At 38.4% G+C, this 21,613-nt stretch overlaps 1 protein-coding gene across 1 annotated transcript; it reads right to left on the reverse strand.

The window, feature by feature from the left end:
- Positions 1–375: 375 nt before the first annotated feature.
- On the reverse strand, positions 376–21,157 carry cd99l2 (CD99 molecule-like 2). The gene is made up of 10 exons (XM_073474582.1): positions 21,006–21,157; positions 17,710–17,769; positions 17,323–17,406; positions 16,547–16,672; positions 15,385–15,465; positions 12,933–13,001; positions 12,755–12,805; positions 12,468–12,587; positions 10,074–10,139; positions 376–8,094 (listed from the first exon to the last, which is right to left on the reverse strand). Exons 1-10 carry the CDS (start codon positions 21,064–21,066, stop codon positions 8,033–8,035), a joined length of 780 nt encoding a protein of 259 aa, XP_073330683.1. The 5' UTR covers positions 21,067–21,157; the 3' UTR covers positions 376–8,032.
- Between the last annotated feature and the right edge of the window lie 456 nt (positions 21,158–21,613).

Here is a 21,613-nt window from a genome sequence, read left to right on the forward strand (position 1 = left end):
AAAAAGTCAGAACTCAGATAACTGACTTTTGGGGGCTTTTTTTCCTTCTTTTTTTAACCAATGGCCTTAATCCTCTTCCATAAGGATAAATACATTTTATGGTCAACCAAAATTAGCTGAATAATGAACTAGTTAAGCTTGTGAACATAATGTCAGCCACATCAGTGTTTTTACAGTGGAATAACATATTTTTTATTCTTATAAAACTTAATTTACACCATCTACCTGTGGCGTGTGATCATGTAAATCCTGTCTTTTGTATGTAAGTTATTTGTCTGTCTCATTATGTGAAAAACCCTAATGAGCCATAATCACTTCTGACATTCCATTTAAAAAATTAAAAAATAAAAAACTCAAACTTCCAGTTTTCTTTCTTGTTTCTTTTATTGGTTCATATTAGTAACAATTGCCTATAACATATTGCTAGAGAGTTATCATGGTGGAATAAGAATGGAAATAGGTAGAGCTCACTATTACACTTTAAGCAATGAAGACTGTCCAACATTCAGTTGTCAGAAAGACACAGAGTTCAACACTCATAAGCTACAAGTAATTCTGTATACAGTATGTAGAGAAAAGCATGCATCAACGTGTGTATATGTATGAGAACAGTATACTGGATAGGTGTGTATGTGTTGTATGTGACAGGTAGCCTTGCAAAGCCAGCCCTCAAATATCAAAACATGAATATCTGCTGGGCTGTCATTAGTTCTTCTTGAACAGGGAATAAGATGCAAGTCTTTCACCACAATCTGGTTCTGAATCAAAAAGTGAGGTTGGAGGATTTTGGCTGGCTTTGCATGACACAGTGACAGGCACTAGAGTGTAGTGCAGAAAGAGGACCTAGAGGAAGCCGGGCGCAGTTGTCATATAATACAGAGCAGATAGCATACAGAGTTTGGAGACCAGGGAGACACTGCCAGCTAGGTCTACTTGGTAACACCGTGTGGTGTTGTTCAAAGATCATAATTAATGTTGCTCCAGGACCATCATTTCAACTTTCGTAAGAGCAACGAAGTCAGCGCGCTGAATGCATTGTGGACTCTGACTCAGTAGCCTAGGGTTCATATCCTGTTTGGAACATTATTATACAACAAAAGAGTTGGTTAGGTTTAGGGAACAAAAGTACTTGATCAGGTTTAGAAAAACTAGGTTTGGCTTTAACATTTTGTTGGAGAAGATAAGTAAGTGCGTATTTTTCTCCATTTGCTCAGCTATGACATGACAAACACGTGATTGATCAGTTGCAGTGATGGTCCTGGAGCAACACTAACATGGTGATATCAGATTGTGCAATTATTATCAATTAGCCTCATTTAGATTATACTGACATTAATCATATAATGTCCACCACACAGTCTGGTAACCAACTCCAAACAGCAGTATATTATAAGATAACTGTCCACACTGAATCTTAAAGCAGTATCAACATCCACAGTGCCAATAATATCTGAGTCATTCAGACATTGTGTACTTAAGTAAGCATTGTACAGTTTCACTGTCACACTTTCAGGTGCATTAGTACTGTCTTTTCATAGATGTATAAAACGTTCTCGCACACTACTCTTCATTCTAATCTGCCAGGTCTTCATCTATCTATCAAACCAATTCAAAACGTCACACTTGAGACGGTGAAGACATTCAGATTTAAGGCCTGATTCAATCCTTTCCCCTCATCATTATTTCAAAACCTTTTTCTTACAAACAGATAATTCAGTCCCAATACATAAAGGCAAAGTCAATCTCAATCAATGCTACATCTTTGGTGAATTTGCATTTTTGCTACATACCAAAGGTTTTTGCTCAATATTCAATACATTCAATAAACAGAAAGGTTTGTTAGTTTGTGTTTGGTTTGTGTGAAGTTCAGCTGTCGGCAGTCTGAGCTCGAGACACCCACACCTTTCTGTCCTCTGTGCTGTAACCATCCCACTCTTCCAAGGTAACCAAGCAAAGAGTCTGAAAGCTGTGTGTCGCTCTTACTCAGGTGCAGCTACGGGGTGTCAGATGAATAGTGTGGCGTGTCCCTGTGGGACAGTGCAGGGTGTAAGGCAAAGAGAGAAGCACCATTTGAATTACAGTGGACAGGGCAGAGAGGTTATCCACGCATGACTCTTACAATGTGAGCAGATCAGTTAAACAGGTTGTTACTCCAACCACTCACCAGTCCGGAACACTCAAGTTCAAAAAGCAGCTTTAAACCTCATTAAGGAAATGTAAAAGTGCCCAAAACACTGAGACTCCTTTGACTTTAGTGATGAACTGGAGCTGGTTCATCAGTCTCTTTTATCAGTTACGTGCAGACGTTTCAGCTTTGACAACTGTTCTCTCAAGGTGTGGTTGCACAAAGATTTGTCAGACTGTGTACTGAGTTAGGCCTGTCTATGTGTTGCTTTCCAAAACTCCAAAAAGGCCAAAAATCCAGTTGTGTAAATACTACATTACTACATCTCACTTCCATCTCATCTCTATTCAGAGGTGGACATGCACAGCAGCTTACAAATCAGGCAGGAAGAACGGATTAGGTAGTGACAGGCTGCAAGTTTCCAGTGAACATGGCAGAACACGACACTTGGACTGAACCCAGCCTCCAACTAAAGGAGGCTGGTTTGACGGCAGGACATTACAGCAGTTTCTCGCCAGATTTGGCTCCTGGCACTGTGGGGCTGAGTCAGACAGGAGCGCTAGCTCCAATGCTAGCAAAGCTAACAGCACATTGCTACAGTTGGCAGCATTTAGTGGTCACCTTACTTTTGCAACAAGTAAACTACCTACTTCACCTTGGTACTTATTCCATGTCATCCAAATGTCCTTAAAACATTTAATGACATCACTATGATGAGTCCAAATTGTACTGCTTTAGTTGAAGAAAACTATTTATTATTAATGCAGTTCTGCTGTTGTAAGACTTTCTTCATTTTTCTTATCCAAGAAATTCCTGTGGAGGCTGATAATAGTGTTAGGAGTATTAACTCCATAAAGTAGCTAACCTAGATGTTCATGAATGAATGATACACTGTACTAATCATCCTAAGTCCTGTATGTGTCCTGCTTCAGACTGCTGTGTCCAGCTTAGAGCCACTGAGGAACACAGTGTCTACCTGTAGTTTATTTGCCATTGTCAAGAGTCTATCTTTGTGCAACCAGCCTCTGATCACAGTGGTGTACTAAGAAGACTGACTAACAGAGGGATTGTGGGTAGAAGCGGCTGCTTTACCAAGGCAACGTGGAGGAGACCAGGGTGGTGTATTTACGTAGGACTGTGCTGCATCATGTCCGATATGTAACACACTGGTTTAATAGGCCACCAACACTATTAATAGCTCATACAACACATACTCCCTTAGTATCTGAAATGATATGATGCAACAAGAGAGTTCAAACTCATTCAGGGCAAGAGCCAAAATCCAAAATCAGTCACACACGCCCCTCTGTGTAGATACAGACTAGTCTATCAGACACTGCTCAGGTCAGTGACAATGTATGATGGTAGGTTACCAATCAGTGCTTATTCCATGATCATGTGTGTTATTTGCTTCTCATCTTATCTTAAAAAAATGTTCTGGTTGGCAGTGTGCTTTTAAAGGTGGTTGAGGAGTAACTAATTGGCTTAGTGCAACAAGCCAATCATAAACAAGGAACTATGCACATTTCAATAGGCATGTGTTGGTCTAAGCACAAGCTCAAAACACATATTTTTGGAGAATTTCAGATGTAAGGACCTGCACAAGAACCATGCAAAGGGCCCAGGTCAATTGCAAACATACAGGTGGCTGTAAAAGCAAACTAATAAATATACCTCACGTCAGCCAAAGTCATTCAAGGTAAACACATTGCTATATGCACACACAGTACAATCATACAATTATCTTTTATTGTCTGATTAACATCTTTCTCATCACTACCTCCCATCACACACAGATCATTTAAGTCCACTACATAGGGTTCAGTTCAGTCAGCCTCACTTTGAGCAGTGCTATAAAATGACTAAATATCAGACAGAGAACATGGTGAATGATTTCAGATGCAGCCCAAGTCTCCCAAATAAAAGCTCTCTCATTCAGAAACATACGAGACACCAGGAGTCATTAGAAAAACAACTATCTGTTGGCAACACTAAACAAGCTCACTCACCAAGAAGCAATCACTATCTACAAAAAGTTCAGCTACGTTTTTAGGAAAAGTCAAGTCGGGTACAAAGTGTAAAAAGAGCAGGTGAAGAGTGTAAACGCACACACACACACACACACACACACACACACACACACACACATACACACACACACACACACAAACACACACACACACACACACACACACACACAAACACACACACACAAACACACACACACACACATACACACACACACACACACACACACTAAAGAGTATAGCATATAGTATATATGAAGCATAATTATGCTCTTACACACTGCTGATAGTACAAACACAGAACTGCTCACAGTAATATGTACAACATCACAACTTTCCAGAAGCACTCATTATGACGCTATTCAAAATCCTAAAGTCAACTACTGCTGCTAACATCTTCTACACAGCTAAAGCAGAGTGCTAGGTTGTTTTTTTAAATGTCTTTGTGGTGGTGCCAACTGATTCAGACAACCTTTTCAACTTTCACAATTACCTGACCTTTCAACTCTTATCTTTTTCTATTGCTGGCCATTTTGAAAATTACCAAAGGCTAAGCTACATGGGTGTAGAACAGCAAAGTGAACGACACAAAGGAACACACATTCTGCCTACACTGTTCATCTAACAGGGTATTATCATGGATTTTACTAATGAATATTAAATTACTGAGGGCAAGTTTTTACATTGAATATCATATTAACACATAATTATATCACATCGTTAATATACTATGTTACCTGGTACAGCAGACCTATATAACTGGCGGCCCGTGGGCCGAATGCGGCCCTGTAACAATCTCAATCTGGCCCTTTGATTCTTTTGCTAGAAGGCCAATTGGTCCATTCATTAGTTGTGTCGCCAAGCACAAAAATACTTATATCACTAAAAGCAGGGAGAATTTAGGAGAGCCAAACTGGCAATCTACCTGTAAGATTAAAAAGGTGCATTGTTTTTTTTCCTGCACTTTTGTAATACATAACGATTGTTTTCAAAGAATAAAAATGCATTGTTTGAACATATTTAAATCCCTGTCTTTCCAGGACAGACATTTGGAAGGTAAGTGTCCAGCACCTCGGCACTTCTTTTAAAATCTGGTGCTTCTAAAAAGTTGAATAGGCTGGTGGTACAGTTTAATTCCTATTGTTAGGACTTATCATATTAGAGGTTACTTAGTGGAGACAGTTTCATGCTTTTCCACTGATTGACAGTTGGTGAAGTAATGCACCAAAAAATTCAACATGCCAGCATAGCTAACAAACACAGTGAACAGCTACTGGGAAACAATGATCATGTTTGTCAGGCCTCAGAAAACACAGAAGACACAATACCTTTAAATTGTTGTCTCTCTTTATCAATTTATGCTTGGAGCTTCAACAAATGCTTGGGCCAATAGCTGTCTGGTCTACAGTATCTAAAATCTGTTTGGCATAAGTATAAAAATATCATTATGTCAAAACACAAGCTCATTTTTCCAGTAGTTTTTCTCAAAATAAAATCATGATATTTTTAGGTGATTTTTCAGAATCTCCTCAAAAGCCCTTTAGGACTTGGTGACAAAATCAAATATCACAATTTTTTGACCAAATACCTCAATATCAACATGACAACAATATTTTAAGGTGATGATTTGTACTTTTTCGTAATATTAACACAATAAGATTTTTTATAAATAGTCATCAGTAATGTGTGGGTAAAGGCAAGTATTGATATATTGATATATTGTATAGCCCTACAATAATGTAAATTCAAGATGGCCACCAAAGACTACAGATAAAACCAGAGTTCTCCTACACACTGGCACCTCAATGCTAACACAATAGTACAAACAATATTAGCTCATATGAAGCAAAAGCATCTTCAACAAAAGTCACAGTTCACACATTTTCTGCCTGTCCACGAGCCTCGTCACAGCTTGCTTTTTCCACAAGTGCTGAGGTTTCCTCTTTTTCAGACAGCTCACCACTGAAGAGGATCTTCTCAGATGAAAACAGAGAGACACACTGTGCATTTTAAACTGACTGCTGTGGAACTGATTTAACTGGCATCAGTTTCATACTACATCAAATGTGGTGGTGTTACATTCCCTGAAGTCTAAGCATTACAGGGCCAAAGTTTGATCTAAGTTTTCTTTTTAACTTTATTTAACACCTCTTCTCATTACAATTATTTCATACATCACCACTGTGGAAAACCAAGCTTCTTCAAGCTTCCTTCATTAGGCATTATCATTAAAGGCTAGTGGAAAAAACCAAATCTATTCTTTTTTGTCTTCTCAATATTAGGCTATTTACACTATAAAAAGTCACAGGTTGTAAGTAGACAGAAATGTTTAGACGCCTTATTGTTCCCCATTGTAAAAAGATCCAAATCTGAATAAGGCAACTTTGTACATTAGGATAGACAACATGAGGAGGGTGGAGCAGCATGTAGCAATTAACGATAAACTGCAACTGTCACATGACGAAATAGTAGTTACTTGCAGTAACTCTAGTTCTATGAATATGTACCTTGCCTATTATAGGGCAATACATGCAAAAAGTGGGTCAAAATCTAATTAAACCTGTTGGGAAACTTCATGACCCCTGATCATAATTGTAACAAATACATTGTTAAATACACTAAATTATTATATCCATCACTGGTTGTGACCTCATCATGATAATATAGTAAACAGTAAATGTAATAAATTAAATTAAAATGTCACATTTTATAGGAATAAGAGAAATTCATATTGTTTGTCAACATCATTGAGACATGATGTAGCTTCAGTTCTATGAGCACATGCTTTGCCCTTCATTTAACATGTTACCTTCCTTATAATGAAGCATTTACTGGCTACAGTGATCATGAATGATTATCATTATTCAGTTCTGACCATTTATGCTTTTATCACCACACTTCACACATGAATACATAATCAGTTGCTACAAGGCTTTAAAAAGAAATGTGTGGAATATTGTTAAATGTCACTCTCTACACATCTGTGGAGAGCAATGACAGAACATGGATTTGTTCAGTGGTGTTCCAGTTTACATTTGATTTCCATCATTGTGCATTAACAATCGTAACATCTATGATTTCCAACAAATAATCAGTTATGTGCCAAAAGGGGGAAACAGAACTGCTACACTCTATTCTAAGTTAGGGACTGAGATAGAGTGAGACTTTGATTCATGTAAAAAAGGGGTAAAAAACACAGGGAATGTCTCAAAGCACTCATTTTTTCACTTGAAGTTCTGCTCCAGAAAGAAATCCCAAATTCTCTGTATAGAGCAATGAGCAATCTATAGCAATCTAGAGCAATCTTTGCCATTTTGCTACAAGTCACTGCCTCATCAATCAATCAGTGAACTAATCCATCTGACATCAAGCTGACTGACTTCCTGTGAACTCAAAGCAGTTTGACACACACCCATAGATGCCCAGGAGTTCTTTTTTGCAACATATATTACAGTTAACTGCTTTTTGTATATTTTTCCAGTATTCCAACATCACTGTGTGTCTGGAGGTGCTACAACTAAGACCCCAGCTCACTACAGAGTATTAGCAGGCTACATGCTGAAGGCTGGATAACTGTGAACCAACATTGTTAGTGGTGTTCAAAGAGTAAACAATAAATTACAATATACACATACATTTGGCAAGGTTCGATATGCTGTCGATCATGTTTACAGCAGAGAATTAAAGAAATCTGTGTTCACATTCAGCATAAAAGGACTACAAATCCCAACCCCTGCAGCACAGAGCTGCAGGATCAACAAAGACATGCTACACAATAGACAGTCTATCCTGTAGCATGGCTGTGTGGTGTGTGTCTGTGTGTGTGTGTGTGTGTGTGTGTGTACGAGTGCCCATATGTGTGTGCATATGTGTGTGTGTGTTACACAGCATTCTCTTCGGTGGGAGGTTCAGCATTGGGTGGCTCCAGGAGAGTTTGTTGGACTGTAGAGGCAAAACAAAACAAAGAACATCCGGTGGTTCATACACTTAACACAGCATCAGGGGGCGTGGGGGAAGGGCAACGTTTTCATTTCAATCTTTTTTATCTATAATCCACATTTCTGTAAATGTGTCAGTGTTAGCAACTGGCTATTTTTCAATAGTAGTCCTTTGATCCAATTATGAACATTGGATCTGATAATAGTATTGTTTATACTATATACTGTACATACATGAACATATTGGGGCAGCTATAACTCAGGAGGTAGAGCGGGTCGTCTAATAATCGGAACGTCACTGGCTCGAATCCCCGACCCCCCCAGCTGAACGTTGAAGTGTCCTTGAGCAAGATACTGAACCCCAAATTACTCCTGATGAGCAGGTGACACCTTGCATGGCAGCCTCTGCCATCAGTGTGTGTGAATGTGACAAGTGTTGTAAAGCACTTTGAGTGTTTAGTAGACTGGAAAAGTGCTGTAGAAATGGAAATCCATTCCATATACGTTTAATTTACTTTATTTGATACTTGATTAAGGGACTTAGGACTTTTACTCAATTACTATTTGTATGGATGGCTTTCACTTTTACCAGCGTGCTATTTAACCCGATATTTAACCCGAGTTTTGCTACAACCATTCACACAACCACTCACACACCGATGGATCAGTCATTGGGAGCAATTTGGGGGTTTGGCCCATGGTCACTGTCACTGCGATGTGCAGCCGGGGATCTGCCTTCTGATTAGTGGATGACCCACTCTACCTCCTGAGCCACAGGAAAATTTGGCCAAGCGCAAGTATCTGTCCCTGACTGACTGATTGAGTGACTGATGAACTTACACCATTAATCACTTGAGTCTTGGATATTCCCCATTGGCCATTGCTCTTTCAAAATGAATAGATGTGACAGTTAGTTATTTACTATAACTCTATGAGTATAGGCTTGTAGGGGTTCATCCCTTTTTCCTGCCAGACTTAAGATTTTTAGTCTATACCCTCTCACTACATGGGACCCACCTCAGTCTCACCTTGTGTATAAACTGAGCTGAAGCCATAAACAGATTTATCTCCAGCTAGCTAAAAGGTAACTTCTGTATTTTTCAAACTGAACCCTATTTTCCCATGTTTTTTTGTTGAAGGGAGTAATGGGGATGGCAGTTTTTGAAGTTAGTCCAGTACTGAATGCTGCAGCCAGCAGCTGTGAAGGGGCTGCAACATAACCCCTGCAGAGTGTTTGTGCACCACCAAAGTACTGTGCGTCCACAGAGTACTGAGTACTGGCTCAGATTATTTTTCTAAGTGTCTGATAACATTAAAGAAAGGACCCAAATGAGAGAGACCTTTTTGTTAAAGAACAAAATCCTTTTTGGTTAACCAGAAACAGCCACTCACCAGACTCTGTTTGCAGAAACAGTCATTTATTGGCATAAAGAACACTTTCATCCAACCAAACGTGTGGAACAGTGGAAAGATGAAGATGGTTCTGGTGAGTTTTATTTTGTTTTTCTGTCAAATGTCAACCCTAATACTCTATAATGAAGTATGTTTTAGGATGATACAGTTATTCTGCTAATGAATCTGGTGGCTTTGGGGAGAGCAATAGGTGATGTCTCTGGTTAAACAAAAAGGAACTTACTCTTTGACAGATACTTAGAAAAACAATCTGAGCCTGTCGGTGGCAAAAACAAGAACTTTAAGTGGACACACTTTAACGGTGCACAACTGCATTAAACACTGCAGCCCACTTTGTGGCGGGCCGCTGTAGTGCTCGTCACTGGACCAATTTCAAAAATTGTTAGTCACTTAGACACAAAAACATGGGAAAATAGGACCCGGCTGAAAAACATCTAAGTACAATGCAGTAATATTGTAATGTAACTTATTACTATTAAATGAAAGTAACTAGTAATATTTTAATATTTAATACATTACATTTTGGAAGTAACTTGCTCAACACTGATAGTAGATGTGAGATGTGTTTACCTTGTGGTTCTGTAGCCACCACAGCCTCAGGGTTCTCAGCCTTCACCATGTCAGTATTCAGGCTCTCTGTCACAACGCAACAACACAGTTACATAGCATCAACAAACACAAATACTACTGTTTTCTTACTGCTACTGCTTTTACTCAATTAAAATATTGTATCCAGCCTATTGATAAAAACAATACTTTACTACAAGTAGGCCTACTAACTGATGAAGAAGTGTCTAGGATCGGGCTTGCATGAGCTACATATACATTCATCACTAAACTTGAATATTATTTTTTATTCTTAGTAAGTAGTTTCATAATAGTGATCTTCTGAATCAGGTTGCACCATTAGAACATAAGAAACGTCTTCCAATAATTTCCAAATTTGTTGCTAGGAAACCGTTTAATCAAGAGGAATCAGCTATATAGACAGGTAGTCACTGTAGCATCACAAGCTAGCAAAACTTCCACGAATTATAGTTTTAGAGGCTCAAAAGATCAATCTTTTGTAAACGTAGGTATTTACTTGTGTTATTTTTACAAAATGTAATTAAAAAAATGTTTCTCTTCACTCTAAAAAGGTCATACATTAGCAAGCTGATGTTGGCTTTGTCATTAGGTTCAGTTAGCTACACAGCAGTTACACTTACAGTTAGTGGGTATAAATATTTAGGAATAAACTAGCCTCTACATATATATATATATATAAACAATTGTTAGCATTTTGCAGGTCATTTTAACCCGCTGTGCACCCAGTTCCTCGATCTACCATCATTGTCCAGCTCCAGAAGAACAGCATAATGAGGCCCTTAAGTATGTTAGAATTTGAGTTAAAATAAAACAAAACAAAACAAAACAATTTAATTATCCACAGAATGTGAAGAAATAAGAGTTTTGATGTCATGTCAAAGACATCTACGTATTGTGTTGAAGAGATATGGACAGAAGTTAGAATGCTAACCAGCCTAGCCTGTCCTTTCTTGTAATACCACTTTGGCTAACTGAGCTACCCAGCTAACGGCATTTACCATTTGCAGCAGTTAGTAGTTACTCGGGTGATTTGTTGCCCCCCATTTTTTGTATTTAAGAGGTGGCCAATTCTTACAAATTGTGAAGTGTGTAATGCTTCCTCTGCCACAAGTCACTCTATATCAAAGGTGACCAACTAAGCTAAGCTGATGGCCAGAATGAACCATCAATCCTTAAATCACATTTAAGTGTATTTACTGTACAAACTCTGTTGGGAATGTTAAGGGCTATAGTTCCATTATCTAAAGAAGACATTACCACTGCAAATACACTAATCGCCAGATAGTGGCTAGTCATTCTGTTGTTGGGAGTAAATCAATGTCTGAGTGCTGTGTTGTGGTTTTAAATGGATTTGTTAACTGCTGCCACCTTACACTGTAGGTTGTGTAGTCGGACATTTCCCTTTCACTTTAAACTACAAGAACACTCCAACATATTTAACAAGATGCATATTTCTCCATGTTTGCAAGTCATACCTACATTTAGTAAGGATTACAGTACAGGTAGTAAGGATAAGTTTAATATATCTTTGCCCCTTAAATTTATTTGGAAGTTTTTGCCTTCGCCAATGAGGTTATGTTTTCATCTGCGTCTATTTGTTGGCTGGTTGTCAGCAGGATTCCACAAAAAGTACTGAACAGATTTCCACAAAACTTGGATGGGGGTTGGTCTCGGCCCAGGATTGACCCCATTAACTTTTGGTGCTAATGCGGATAAACGGACGGATCCAGAATTTTTTTCTCACTTTCTTTAGCAGTGTGAGCATTTTTCGACAGTTTTGTTAATTTCTCAGGGAATGACGCATGATGAAAAAAATCAGGAGTATTAAGGCAGCTGGTATCTATGAGTGAGTACAAATTGATGCAGATCCTTAATCTGGTGAGCTCAAATTATGGTTGAGCAGTTATAGGAGGTTTTTAAATTTAGATTTGAGTTTGCTACTGGATTAGGCTTGATTTAAAGGGGATTGTTGGGCTTTGGCAAAGGTAGGGGCTTTACTGAGTGCCATTCTAGTGTTGCAGCAGGTGATGCTATAAGGGAGTTCCTGATTATGTTGTTGCTTTTTATTGGATGATGCTACAGATGTTTAGTAACTGATTTAAACATTACTATAATGTCCTTACCTACTTGGACATTTATTTAACACTGCATTCAAATGTAGAGCTACAGTACATTGAATGTTTGGCCACTCTGGTGGAACAGAACAGGTTTAAGTTTTTACATTGATTGTCTTAGCGAACAGTTAGATATGTATACATACAGCAGACACAGAGCACAATTAGCATAGATTTTGTCTCCACTTAGGCAGTAGTTTTAGTATTTTCATTTTACAATGTCCTGAATCCTGATGGACGGACTGTAATGTAAAAGCCTTACGTTGTATACCGAAGCACAGCTTCTTCTTCTGGTAGGAGATGTAGCTGCTGATTGCACCCACAAGCGCCATGGCAACCGCACTAGCAATCCCTGCAATGGTGCCCACCTCTGCTGTTGTGTCTGGAAACACACACACACACACACACACACACACACACACACACACACACACACACACACACACACACACACACACACACACACATCCATATACACACACAGTAAACTAACTGAGCCAAACAGACAGACACGCATTTATGAACACACTGGAGACAGGGAAAACCCACCACTTTTGTCGTCATACTGGTTAATCCGGTCTTTGTCACCACTTGGTCCACCTGTGGAAGCACAGAAAACCAACCCATGTTCTCACATCTGTTTGAAATGTTAGAATGAAGTGTTGGCTTCTTATATAACAACCAGAGTTATACATGGATTGTTTTTTATAAAAGGTCCAGACGTTACCTTTGCCTTTGTCAGGTTTGTATGTATCATCTTTACCAACATCTATCAGATCACTGTCAGAAAATTCACCTGAAAGAAGAGAAATAGATAATCACCACACTGTTGGTGAAGAATGAAGTGACTTAATGATAAAGTGTAACTGCTTAAAGGTACAAGAAACTCTAAATTATAAATTAGTACATTGCTTTAATTGTCATCTGTGGGGTTGTTTAAGTAACTTGGCATACGAGTTGCAGATGCTGGTCTCATTCCTCATGTCAACTGATACTCAATCAGTGTGCTTTCAGTCCAGATTGCCCAAATCCATATCCATGATTCCATGAGACTTCACTAAATGCTTTGCACAGACATCAAATGTTTACCTGTATATACTAACATAGTTCTAAATCAAGTTTCCTGACGGTGTAATTTGTAGAATATGCTCAGAATTCAAAAGTAGCTACAAAAATATAGGGGGAAGCAGAGTAACAGACAACTGCTCCTCTTTGCTAGATATTCTTGGTGATCCAGCAAGCCTGACTCCACTGACATGAACACACATGACATCACCGCAGTACGGCATGCACATAGTGAACAATTACTTTTTACCTCTTCATCACTTTTTACTTTATATGGCGTTTGTTTTGTGAAACGTGCAGTGGAACTTTGTAGTTGTCACTTTCATGCAGTTGATCTGTGCTCAATAGACTCTCAAGTCTTTGAGAGTGCCATTTCCTGTTAAATCAGCTGCTGTGGTTTTTTGTGAAATGGCATACAGTGGGAGAGGAGCCAATCGGATGTCAGCAGCAGACAAAAACAGCATGTAGAGCAACACATCACATTTTAATCTGTCAATTGAGGATCGACTGTTTTAGTGAGTTTTGATTTGTTTATGCCATTAAGTGTGCTTAATGAGTTAACAAGGCAATTAAGCTCATCTTCATTTGGAAAAAGAGAGAAACTTTAATTCAGACATTTACTGTTTAGTAGGGAAAGAGTATTTCATTTTTGAATTTTTAAATTTATTATGTGAGTTTATTATGCTAAGAAGCTTGTGAAACGTAAAATTAGCTAACACAAGGACATCCAGCTGAAACTACGCGGCTATCAGACTATCAACTCTTGTGGTACACAGTGGCATTATGAAACATGACGGGCCAGCGCTAGCTAGTTAGAATGCTATCTGCGGTATCATTGCAACAAATTACATAAACATCTTTGACATAACTTCAACACTGTTGTTTCTTTACACTCTGTTAAAAATGCTAATTATCATTTTTTTAAACGTTTTAAACTAAATTTCTGGCCATACCTTACAAATTGTTTCTTGAAGTATTACTTTTTGCCTACAATGCAGAATTTAATCTATAGCCCAGCAGATACTGGATTTATGAGACAGATGCGAATATTGATATTTTGCACTTTTAAAAAATCAATAATGAATATGTTTTATTGTTTTATGTTTTTTGACAAGATAATATTACCTATGAAAAATATTTTACAGTGAAAGTAAAACTAACTTTGCTGTTCACGGACATTTACACTAAAACCAATATACTGTATCTATAATAAACTGATACTGGTGGATATATCAGTCCAGCTCCAACACTCAGTATACATTACAGTTTTTATTAACTAACTCAAATAACATTAAAGGTTAATCACTGGTAGTCTTATAGCTTATTATATAATTGTACATCAGAGTACATATGGGAATGGACTTTGAAACTGTATTTTGTTCTTTGTTCTTCATGTGAAGCAGAAGACAGTGTCGCTGTGTCATGAAGTGGGAGGGGATGATGAGTAACGGAAGAAAACAATGAGCTCCTTCTCTTGAAGAGAGTGTTCTTCAGTGGCACTAAACAAAAGAGCACTTATTCAAACATAGTTTGAACACAGCTCAAATGTTCTTGTAATGAGCTGTATGCACTCATTAAAACTTCCAAACTTCTATGGAAGTTTTACAGGAATATCAGAACATATGAAGAGAATTTTACATCTACTGCACAAGTCCTTCATTCAGAGTTTTTCACTGCACATTGTGACTGTATGCCTGATACATTACATGCATGAAAACAACAACAAGTTGCTTTTGTTGAAACAAGGAAACCAGTGAGCTGTGATGAACAGAAAATCACCAATCAGCAAAGACACCAAACACCCTGGGTTCAGTGTGTGTAAGCATGTTGGTTTCAGCACCAATGATGAGAAGTTTTCATTCATTCATATCTATAAATGCTTATCGTTTGCAGGTTGCAGGGGCCTGGTACTGATCCCAACAGACTTGCACGTCTCTGGACTGAGGGAGGAACCAGAGAGAACCCACATAGACACAGGGAGAACATGCAAACTCCACACAGAAACACCCCAGCCAGCAGGTTCAAACCCAGAACCTTCTTGCTGTGAGGCAACAGTACTAAAATGAATTTATACTGTTACTAATACTAATCCTTTGGGAGATAATCCCACCCACCTCCCTGCCCCTTGTTCTTATCCTTTCCACCAATGTCATTGTTGGGGTCCAAGGCATCAGCCAGGTCAAAGCCATCGCCAGCTGTAGAGGTCAGAAGGTCAGTGATCAATGTTATTGCAACATAAATGCAAACACAGCAGTTTAAAAAATCATGTGAGAGGGAACAAACAGAATCAAACACAAAGCAAACTGATCCAAAAGACTGATAGAGATACTGTGAGCTTTTGTCTTAAGCTATTTAATGAATTGGACTGTATGGATATCTGTGCCCAAATATACTGAGTATATAATGATATACCTTTGTATCTCTATAGAGGTGCAGCCTGTTGCACCAGCTGAACGTAAAGTGCGACTGAAAGTTAACAGTATGTGAAGTCAACAGTAACTGCTTCACTCTAACTGCTTATTTTGACACTAAAATCAACTTGTTCAGTTCCACAGTAGCCTCCACTAACTGTGGGCAAAATCAAGGTTTCATTGATTAAAAAAGGAAAAGTTTTACGCTGTCATATCTAAACTCTCTAATATGATAGAGAGTGAATTATTTATGAGAAAAATTCAATGATCATTTATTGATCACTTCTGCACATTGTTAATATTTTATATTATATTATATTATATTTTATTTTTGACATCATGTTACAGGCCAGATGGAGGGGGAGGGGGGGGGGCCGGGGGCCAGCAGTTTGAGACCCCTGCTGTAAACCAAAGAATTGGACAAATTTAAATTATGACCCAATGATGAGAAGTTGGAGGATCACTGAAGACATGAATATCTGAACCAAATTCTCTGAAATATGTGATCGTTTTAATAATCTGATCAATTCAGTGTGGACCAAAGTGGTGACACTGACATCCAAAAAAAGGTTTTATCAGCAGAATGGTGAGTATTACCGGACTCTGTTATTGTTCTAATGGAATTAGTGCTGTGGAAATGTACATTATACTGACTGTATTAAGACTACCCATAAACACGTGTGCAGTGTTGAATTTGGATTAGCAAATTAAAACAGAGGAGGATCTGAAAACAGGCTTATAAAATATAAAGCAGGTCAAAGGAGAGATAAAGGGGAGTTTGCAGTAAAGACCAGGTGCTCTCTGCAGCGGAGTTCCACGTTTTAGGAGGAAATCTGACTATAAACACAGAGGTGTGTTCTCTCACCTGGCTTGGGTTTGGGCTTGGCTGGGGCCTTTGTGCCTGTGGGGACTTTAGGCACAACCTTGGGGGGGCTTTTGGTGGTAGTGGTGGTGGTGCCATCGACTTTAAAGTAATCCTCCAGATCCAACTCTGCAGAGAACATTGACAGCACTGTATCTGAATATAATCAAATACATTTACAGATGAATCTGGTAACTGATTTGTGTGTTCTGCCATCTAGCAGCGGCAACATTATTTCGTTGGCAACTCAGTATCTGCTGCGACAGCAGCATGGGTAGGTAGATTAAAGACATGTGACAGTGGCCCCAAGTGGCTGATAAAGGTACCTTATATGGATAGTGATCGTAATGTTATTTACATTTTACATATTAGACATTGGTTACAAGAACAGTCCATAATCAATCAAGATCTTTGTTCAGTCATTACAGACCAAAAACATTGGTAAAACATTTAAAATATGAATGTAATTCAAGATTATTTCATTATCGCCTGGTGATGAGCAACAAAATGCAAACTACAGGTCACTCATAGAGGGTCAAAGTTACTATAACAACTAATTAATCAATGAATTAATTAATGAATTAATAATAGTATCAATTATAGTATATAGTATACTGTATATCATGCATCCCTAATGTAAGACAGTGTCAGAAAGTCAAATCTAAACCAAGAATACAGTAAACAGCCATGCTAACTGATATTAACAAACAGGTGAGTATCTCCAAACTAGTGTTGAAAAGCAGCAAGATGCTGTACAGACAGCTTTAGCTGGTTCTTACCTCCTCCTGCACCTCCTGCACCTCCTGCACCTCCTGCTCCTCCTGCTCCTCCTGCCGGTGCTGTTGGCTTTTGTGAAGGGGTCGCTATTGTGAAAGTGAAAGATTAATTATATATCGTATTTATTTAGATATTATACTTATATTGGATATTCTACAATATATATATATTTTTGTCTATATGTATTTATTTTAAACTGTATATATGTTCTATGTTTGTGTAGCATGAAGGAGTGACAAACTTTAATTTAGTTATGTAACCCTGTGTTGTATAATGACAAATAAATCAACTTAAACCATGAACTGTGAGCAGATCTCTAATCATCTAATATAATGAAATCACCAGGACCTTAACACTTAAATCAGTGACTGGTGCCATATTTTACTTACATGGTTTACTGTCATCAACATCAAGAGCATCAGACAGGTCAAAGCCATCCTGAGACAGGACTACAGTATGGAGAGTACAGAGGGATGGACAGAGGAAGCAGACACGTTACACTGACTGACACATAAAACAAACAGGGTTCAGTGCATGCTGTATCAAACCGTTCCCTTTGATTTAAGCTTCTCATATTTTAATATTCGCTTTTCCAGGCCCTGCTGGTGTTACTGTGTCACATACAAAACCCTGGTCCTGGTGCCAAACTGAGCCCACAGTGCACTAATCCTCTCTGTTGTCTGGGCTGCAGAGCTCAGATCAGTTACTAAAAAAGAAACAAAAGCAGAGACAACAAAAGCAGACAGTGTGTGTGTGTGTGTGTGTGTGTGTGTGTGTGTGTGTGTGTGTGTGTGTGTGTGTGTCAGTGTGAGTGTGAGTGTGTGTATGTGTAGTGTGTTATCTGTAGAGGATGAGACTAACATTCAGATTGTGCAACATTGTGAACATTTTTATCCTCACCTCCGCCTACAAATTAATATATACAACAGTATTTACGGACCTTTCTTATCTTTGTAATCCTAATCCACTCCATCAGTGAATATAAAAGGAATTGATAATGCTATGAAATTTTACTTTGACTTAATAATGGCTATATTTTTCTAGTCTATTTGTCTGTGTAGACAACTTTGGTACTGCAACTTAGAAACTCCTCTGGATCCCAAAAAGCATTGTTCACCATAAAAAAGAGACGTCTGTAGAAGTGTTGACTGATGCCTCCCACCGCAAACAAGGTTAATTATCAAACCAGGAAGATTCAATTATCATTTGTTTATATTTCCCCAAGCCAAAAAGTGACATCATGTGAGTATTAAATCTATATCTAGAGTATGAAAGAAGTGAAGAAAGAAATTTTGGTGAAGAACCAAAATGAGAAGTTTATTTTGCCTTTTGTATTTTATTGGAACTACAACACATTATTTACAAGATTTAGCAAGAACTATTAAGTTTGACCACATGATGCAGTGTTTAGAGTGGACAGTATATACATTTTTTACATACATTTTTCCTTTTACAGGAACTGCTTTATAGCAGTATTAATATTATGATTTATTGTATGGTTTCTTCTACAGACCGTTTTACCGTCTCCTCATCCCAAAATCATGCTGTAGTAGCAATTTCTGTATTTGTTCCTTCACTCAGCTCTATCCTTCCTTGTCTATTTTTTGTATCTGGTTTTTTCTTGATGTGCTGTAACACCATTTTATCTGGGGATCAATAAACTCCTATTAAACTAAACTCTGCTTTAGCTTCCTATCCATGCCAGGGCAGATTTTAAACTGCTCCTTTTAATGATTATGGCATTTCTATTACAGACAGACAGGAAACGTTGGGACAGAGCAAGAGCTTAACAGTGTAACATGTTAACTTTAACGTGTAACAGAGGTTCCAAGCTAGAATCGAACATGCAATTATTGATCCTCAGTTACAAGGACGCCTAATGTAAAATACCACATGGATTAGCTCCAACAAAGCTTTTCACATTACTAAAGCCTATCCTTTTAAATGAGCCTATCTGGTAGGGCTGGGTGAAATGGGCTTAAAATAATATCATCACACTTTATCGCTATATTGCCCTAAACACAACATATATCTCGATATTTGAAATCTCCTCTAAAGCTCTTCGTAAATGCAAGGACTGGGCAACACAATGTTTTATCACTTTCATTTTTTTTTACCAAATACCTCGACATAAATATTGTGACAATATTGTTGAGATGGTTATTATAGTATACTATACTACTATTATATTTTGGTAGTATGATATATTTTGACACAATATTAACACAATGGGATTTTTTTAATAAATAATCATCAGTAGTATGGATATAATGACTTAGTGGGTAAAGGCAAGTACTAAAACAAGTACAACAGTGTGTTAAGTTCCCTTTACTGTAATGCAGCCAATAAACCAGGAAAAGACAACACTTATGACTTATCACTGTATGACCTTATGCAAAATCTAAGACCAAATGTAATCTCATACTTAACTAATATCAATATACTGCCCAGCCCCACAAAAGATACGCTTCATTCCTCATTCGTGTGAACAGCAGTGGTATGTGTTGCTGTGAGTTGGGGCTATACAAATATAATTGACTTGTTGCAGTCTAAAGCGAGAGGGGAGAGGGGGACTGTGAAAGCACTTTAATGTGATTGTTTATGACCGACCACGTCACCACTGCTGCATCTTTAAAGTTGCCAAAGATTTTAGTGTTGTGATGGCTTTCATTTCTGGCAGGAGAGCGTTATTTTACCAAAGAGGATTGAGGCCATGGTAACAACTAGAACCATCTATAACATTCAGATGGGTGCATCCCTGCAGCAGTAAGATGGAAGTCCTGCCTACAATATAATACCACACCATGTCTTAACCTAACCCCAACTAACTCTTATATCAGAAATAAAATATTTATGTAAAGTACCTGACAAAAGCATGTTAAATCATATGCCTAAACCCAAAAGCGAGCCAAAATTAATTCACATAATTTGCATTTCATTTGTATGCAGCATTGCAGTTACTAGCCAACCACTGAATAGATAAATAATGTTTTCAGTTTCTGCAGCTTTTCCGTCAGTCCATGCCTTAAATCGACGAGTTATTGTGCTGACCTTTGGAAGAAAGAAACACCCCTCATCAAATACATTAAAAATGTCAGGGGGTGTCTCTGCAGCTGGGGGTCTGGATGGTGGTAATATGAGGTCGAGATCATACGGGTTTGAAGACATGTGCTACAGTAATATAGAATGAAATCATTTGCTTTTAAATTATTCACCTATAAGTGACTAACTTTCTATATTCATGATCACTGGAAGTGACATCATTTTCAGCATGGCACATGCGGCTGTAATCCAGACAGACGGAGGCTGCTGTGGGTGGTGCCACATCACTCTGATCTCTGATACATGTCATTATTCGATAGAACCGGACCCTTTAGAATCGTTTATATTGTGTATTACCGAACCTATGCCAGCTGGTTAACATCAGCATCAGTAATATATGGACCAAGAGCAAAGGGAGGCACTATTACTGAATCTTCAATAATCAAAAATCAACATGTAAATCTGTAATAACTGGAAGTGAACGCATTATTATTCTGAGTGGGTATTTAATAAATGGATCTGTGCTCTCAGTCCAATGAGCGTCTGCTTCCAGGCCGGTGTTCCGTTATTCGGCCTCAAATCAAAGTGCGGCACAAAAGGCAGAACATGTGGATGTGCTGAGGTGTGCGGGACAAAGCCTTACCTTCCAGCGGCAGCAGCAGCGCCAGCAGCACACAGAGCGACCACACAGAGCGGCTAGCCATGACTCCAGTCCCCACAGACAACAACACCGGTACAAAGTGACAATGGAGCGTTTAAATAACGGGCCCGTCGCAAATTCGTCTGTCTAGCGTCCAGCTCCGTCCCACTAGAAAGCCGCATTCAAGGCGTTCACTATGGCAGTCTGTGACACTCCCACACAGCGCCACTTCCTGCCACACCCTTCACAATAAAAGTCTGTACTCACAAAAAGGAAGCGCTGTAGCTGTTTAGTCCTGCCAACAATAGAGAGGACAAAAGACAAGCAGCAATGGCCCTGAACTGTTATATAATAGTGCAGAGCTAATAGGCTAATAAACAGGAAGTTTCAAGCATGTCGTGCAAGAAAAAAGAAGTCAGTGTATGTTAGGCAGACAGGACATTCTGTGAGTGTGACTGGCTTCTATCAGTGACTGGCATACAATTGGATGACAGAGGTCACCATCAGTTCCTCTGAATTGTGTTTGACTGCATTTCAGTGACATGTTTAAGTGACATGTTTAAGTAAGCTTTAGCAAGATTTCTAAATGTAAAATATAAACTTTGGTTTGA

Source organism: Pagrus major, chromosome 10 (genome assembly GCF_040436345.1).
Source record: "Pagrus major chromosome 10, Pma_NU_1.0".
NCBI classification, from domain to species: domain Eukaryota; kingdom Metazoa; phylum Chordata; class Actinopteri; order Spariformes; family Sparidae; genus Pagrus; species Pagrus major.